The sequence below is a fragment of the Rattus norvegicus genome, chromosome 2 (assembly GCF_036323735.1).
Source record: "Rattus norvegicus strain BN/NHsdMcwi chromosome 2, GRCr8, whole genome shotgun sequence".
NCBI classification, from domain to species: domain Eukaryota; kingdom Metazoa; phylum Chordata; class Mammalia; order Rodentia; family Muridae; genus Rattus; species Rattus norvegicus.
In genome coordinates this window covers 193416033-193421449 of record NC_086020.1, presented here as the reverse complement: position 1 = coordinate 193421449, position 5417 = coordinate 193416033, and the positions used below count along the sequence as shown (strand labels likewise).

At 47.7% G+C, this 5417-nt stretch overlaps 1 protein-coding gene across 1 annotated transcript; it reads right to left on the bottom strand.

The window, feature by feature from the left end:
* Positions 1–3070: 3070 nt before the first annotated feature.
* LOC103690210 (carboxy-terminal domain RNA polymerase II polypeptide A small phosphatase 1 pseudogene) lies at positions 3071–4330 on the bottom strand. The gene has a single exon (XM_063282911.1). It carries the CDS (start codon positions 4038–4040, stop codon positions 3426–3428), a length of 615 nt encoding a protein of 204 aa, XP_063138981.1. The 5' UTR covers positions 4041–4330; the 3' UTR covers positions 3071–3425.
* Positions 4331–5417: the final 1087 nt, after the last annotated feature.

Here is a 5417-nt window from a genome sequence, read left to right as displayed (position 1 = left end):
TTTCCTCATTGTCAGGCGCTCAACCGCAATCATCCTGTCGCCAGGCTCTCCACACATATCCTGCGTGGCAGCCGCTGTGTACTCAGTGTTCTGACCTTTCCCTGAACCAGTCTTCCTAAGTACAGCCTTGCAAAATGGCGTTACTGCTGCTAGGCTGGGGTCTTTCCGTTACTGCTATTAGGCTGGGGTCTTTCATTCCCCTCTTCTTCTACTAAGTAATTCTAATCTTAGAATTCTGATATCAAGTCTCGTATTTGGTCTCACCAGTTGTCCTAACTGACTGGTACTGTTGTCTCAGAACCATCAACCGCACAGCACCCACTAGATTTTCAACAAAAGCAATTGACCTGTTTGTCACGCAGGGTCCAAAAACTAAAACCAAGAAAATTATTAGTACTGTCTTTTAGAACTTTTAAACTTATATAGGTTGTGATCCCTGAGGCACAGTCCCAAGAAGTGTTAGGAGTATTAACATATGTAATGTTATATCATTTGTAATAGAAATCAAGCCTATTTTCACACCTATCTCGATGGAACCCAGGGCAAACATCTAGGGAGCTTTTTGAAGATCTGAGTGTCCCTCTAGGTCTCAGCTCTCAGCCCCAACAGCTGGTACGCAGCTGGTGAGGGCTGAGACTTGATGGCTGTCAGGGTGGTCAGTAGCACCAGGTACGGTCCTTTCCAGCGAGGCCCGAGTGTCTGGGCTCTGTGTCATTGTATGTATCTGCAGTCTCTGACCTGGAACTGATGAGATGTCTCGGGGGTCCCCGGGGCATAGGCTGCTGTCAGCTGTGAGCAGATTTCTTCCTGTATCACCTGTAGGTCTTTTAGCCTGGCATACAAATCATTATTACTACGGCATGTTGGTTTAGTAACATCATCTAACACAGTCAGGGGAGCTGAGGCCCCATATAAGATCTCAAAGGGGTAAGGCTAAATCTGGAAGGGGTATTTCCTGTTCTGAAGAGAGCAAAAGGGAAGGAGTGTCACCCAGTCTGTGTCAGTCTCCATGGTCAATTTAATTTGGTCAGGGTCTCTTTTAGAGTTTTATTTATTTACTCTACCTGTCCTGAACTTTGAGGTCTGTAGATACAATGTAATTTCTAATCAACCTCTAAATACTTGGCCATATCCTGGCTTACCTTGGCAACAAAAGTAGGGCTGTTGTCTGACCAGATTACCTTGGGCACTCTAGACTGGGGGAAGATTTCTTATTCTTTTAGTATCTTCTTGATGACTATCGAGGCCGTCTCTTGCAGTTGTTGGCTTTACCAGGGCATCTAAGAGATGGTAAAGGTATCTGCAGTGCTGATGTGCTGGGGGGGTAGAAGTTCAGCCATTCCAGATGACATCTTGTTGTCCACCATGGCAGCACCCACTTATCTGTGACCTTCATTCATGAGGAGAACTGTTCCCGTCTGTGGACAAGGTCCTCGGCTTTCAGCAAGGGTCAATCAGCCAGTTGCAGAGGTCTTTTCTCCACCCATGGGCTTCTGCCAGTACTTGACAGCTGTGGTGGCTCCAGGTCCGGACTAGGCAGCAAAGTGACCAGATTGCCCTCAACAGGTGGAGAATCTATTCCATGGCAGCTGACCAGTGGTCCCATCTGGGACACTCTATTCAAGGGCAAGACATCAGCCACTCTATCACAGTTTAAGTCCTGGATTGGGTGATAATTGTTAGTGCCCGGCTGGCAGGAGTGATGTGTTCCAGGCAGAAAAGCACTAAGCCACACATCTCCCAGCATCAGGTACTGGTGCACTGAGACAGGTCTTAAGCTCCACATACACAGTCTGCAGATATGCATACACATGGCCTCACCCAGCCATTTCAGCCCACGCAAGCCATTTTGGAGAGTAATTTTCTCATGAGCAAGGGATAGGGGCAGTCAGGGATGACCATGAACTAGTGGGTGGGTTACCCGGCCCACGCCAAGGTCCACTGTTCTTCGGGCAGTCCATAAGTATTGTTCGTTGTCAGTAGCCCCTTGTACTCAAGGTCTTTGGATATTGGCCCACTGGGGGGCATAGGAGCACAGAGCATTGGGTCCCTGTATCTACACTTCTCTTCTATCTCTGTACATAGCCAGCACTCTAGGACCAAGAAGCTCTCCAGTGGCCCCTCTTGTTCTTCTTGGGCAGTCCCTGACCCAGTGTCCTTTTTCTTCATATTAGGCACACTGATCTTTAGCCAGGAATTTTCTTCTGTTGCCAGGTACTATCTTCCTAGGTTCCCTAACTACTGTGGCCAGTATATGTTCCTCTCTTGTCTTTTATCTCTCTTTAGCTCTCTAACTTTTTCTTCTTTTTGTCTCTTTTTTTCCTAGCTTCCTGCTCTTTTTATCTTTTTTAACCTTATTTTCTCTGTAACTTATACTAACTCTCAGCAACTTAACTTAACCCTTTAAATTTCTGTATTTTTTTTTCTTTCTTCATCTTAGCCAGATTGGTGGGGCACTTTCTAGCCCCTCAGAGACCCACCCTTGGAGCCTGGCGGCAGACCTGGAGCACTCCCTACCTTATGCGTATTGAAGTCAACAGGCAGAAGTGAGGGCCTTCTATCCGTGTCTGGAACATTCTTTCTGGCCTCCAGTAGGATTCCGTCTTTCCTCAGTGGTAAAGAAAACCTGTAACAGTTACTAACAAGCATCTCAAATGGGATGGTGAGAAAACAAGAGAATCTTGAGAATAGAGGTCTACTGAAGAGGGCAAACAGCATTTAGTCACACAGCTAAAACAGGAGGCTCTCTTGGGACAAAAAGGCCATTGTACAAATAAGCACAAGCTTTGCTCACCTTTAGAGAGGCAGCAGATCTGTTATCAACTATCTCTCTAGAGATTTTTCTCTCAAGGAGTATCTCTCTTTAGTGTCAGCTCTGTGACTTTGTCTAGTCTTCTCTCACCTTTCGCCTCCCCAGAATCCTTGTCAAAGGCATGTCTGTTTGATGAACTGGACACAACTGGAATTCTCACTTCACAACCTGATTTGTGTGATCCACTATTTTTCCTGTTGGGTACTTCTGAATGGTTGGAGATCCCTTCAGGTTCATCGATCTTGTCTTTGGGTGTCCACTGTTCCCAGACAGGGAAGGGGCAGCAAAAACCCTATCCCCCCCCCCCAAAGCAGAACTGGGGCTAAGAGGCCCAATTTGGCAGCAGAGAAACCTGGCAGTGTGGAGAAGAGAAGACAGGAGTGGGGAGCAGCAGGCCAGGCCCCCCAGGTCCCCTGAGAAGAGGGGAAGAAATTTGAAGGCACTGACATAGGGACCCAAGGGCTCACTGTCCTCCATGTAACATGACAGGGGAGACACTTCTTCCCCAGGGCCATGAACATGACATAGCCCTCGGGTTGTTAACAGCACAGTCTGCTGGCAAGAGGCGTGGTGGGCCTTGCCGAGGGGCAGGTCCTGGCCCCAAGACACCTCACTAGCTCTTGGGCCTAGGCTGTCTGAGCACTGAGTACACGTTGTCCACGCAGATGAGTTGCTCAAAGAAGGGTAAGAGATCGTGTAACTCAGTGTCACTCATGTTGTCAACCCACGAGGCCACTGGAACGGCATTGTCTGGATGGAAGACGTATGAGGCGGGTGAGTTGTCTAAGATTAGCACCCGCCGCAGGTCTCGGCCCAGCCTGCTCAGGTCCTTTACGTAGTTTCCCCGATGGAAGACACAGGACTCTCGAAACAGCTTGGCACGGAAGGCTCCCCACTTGTCCAGCAGATCAGCTACAGGGTTTGCGTACCTGGCAAGACTGGCAGTGAACAACACACTCTCAAAGAGCTCGCCCATTCGCTGTAGGAACTCATCTACGTGGGGCCGTTTCAGTACATAGACCTGGTGAACCACTCCATCAATCTCCACTGGGATGATGAAGTCAGTGTTGTTTACTGGCTTGAAGGAGCTGTGCAACCAGGGTCTCGTCCAGGTCGATGACAACGCAGATCTTGTCTGAGTCCTGGGGCTTGACCTCGGGAAGCAGGTACTGGACTGGGGTATGCTTAGGGATGGCACCATTTTCCTCCACCAGGGGCTCCCCATCATCTCGGCAAACACAGCAGAAGAGAGAGTGGAGGATGCCCCTACTAGGATAGAGAGATGGTTAGAACCTGGGTGCTAGATGCCAGGTGGCTGACAAAAGAATCGTAACCAGTTCACCTGGGGCGCATTTTGACCACAGGGGTAGAAACTGGCTGCTGTGGAATAGGATCAAAGGCACTCTCCATGTTAATGATGACCAACGAGAAAAGTAATCTAATGCTGGAGACTGACTCCTCCCTTGGAATAAGGCCAGCAGATAAGGCAGGCTTCTTTAAAGAACTTCTCTTAATGAGCGCTCTCCTTCTGTGAGCAAATGTCAGTAATTCCTTTCTTGTTCTTGTTTAAAACACTATATTTTAAAAATTAACCTTGGGTATCAACCAACACACCGCCACTAGAGCGGGGTCCACAAAGTTAAGTTTCTTATTAAGCATTAAGGAGACCAAGTAAATGTAGTGCCATATTGGATTTGGGCCTGGCCGCTTTGTAACTGCATGGCCACAGTTAAGAAGTCATGGGATTGTTGGACAGAGGCCTCTCCCATGTATTTATGGCACAGGAAGAAAAGACCAAGTAGTAAACACCCGGTGTCTCCACTGCATGACCTCTGCTGAGCCCGGCTGATGCATGTGGAACCGACACACCTGGACCACACCTGGGTGGTGGTCAATTTACTTCTGCCTTTTACTTCCTCAGCCTTTATCCTGGAGATTTAGGCTGGTCTTCTGGGATTTCTCCCTAATTAATTCAGGTCTCGTAGTTGGTCTTTTGTTACCGAAGTCACGAGCCAGGTAGTCAGGAGCCAGGGTTTCCCACTGTGCTTCCCAGATATTTTCTACCTGGAGACTTGGGTATATAAGTGGTGAATAAAGCTACAGGCGTCTCTCACTCTTCTTCCTCACTCTCACTCTTCTTCCTCACTCTCACTCTTCCTTCCGCTCTTTCTCTCTCTCTCTCTCTCTCTCTCTCTCTCTCTTCCTCTCTTCCTCTCTTCCTCTCCTGGCTTGACATGATAACCTGTGTGTGTGTGTGTGTGTGTGTGTGTGTGTGTGTGTGTGTGTGTGTTTCTTTCATCCTGTAGGCTTTCGCCCGATTCTCGGTACTGTGTCGGTGCTGGCGCCGACAAGTAAAACTCTTCGGCGAACAAAGCAAACAGTTTTTTAATTTTAAACACAGTCGTCAGTCCAAGATTTTAAACATAGTCATCTGTCCAAAGTCCAAAAACAAAACAAAAGCCAAAAAGATACTGGACAATACCAAAAAAAACAAACCAGACAAACAAGACCAAGACAAAGCATCCTATAACCAATTTCCACAGATGTTCAAAGAAAATTAGGACACAAAAAAGACAAACAATTCTAACAGTCAAACAAGCAACAG

What these genes read in the sequence shown, in the direction of transcription:
- LOC103690210 (XM_063282911.1), bottom strand. Translation starts at nt 4,040, where the DNA reads ATGATGGGGAGCCCCTGGTGGAGGAAAATGGTGCCATCCCTAAGCATA.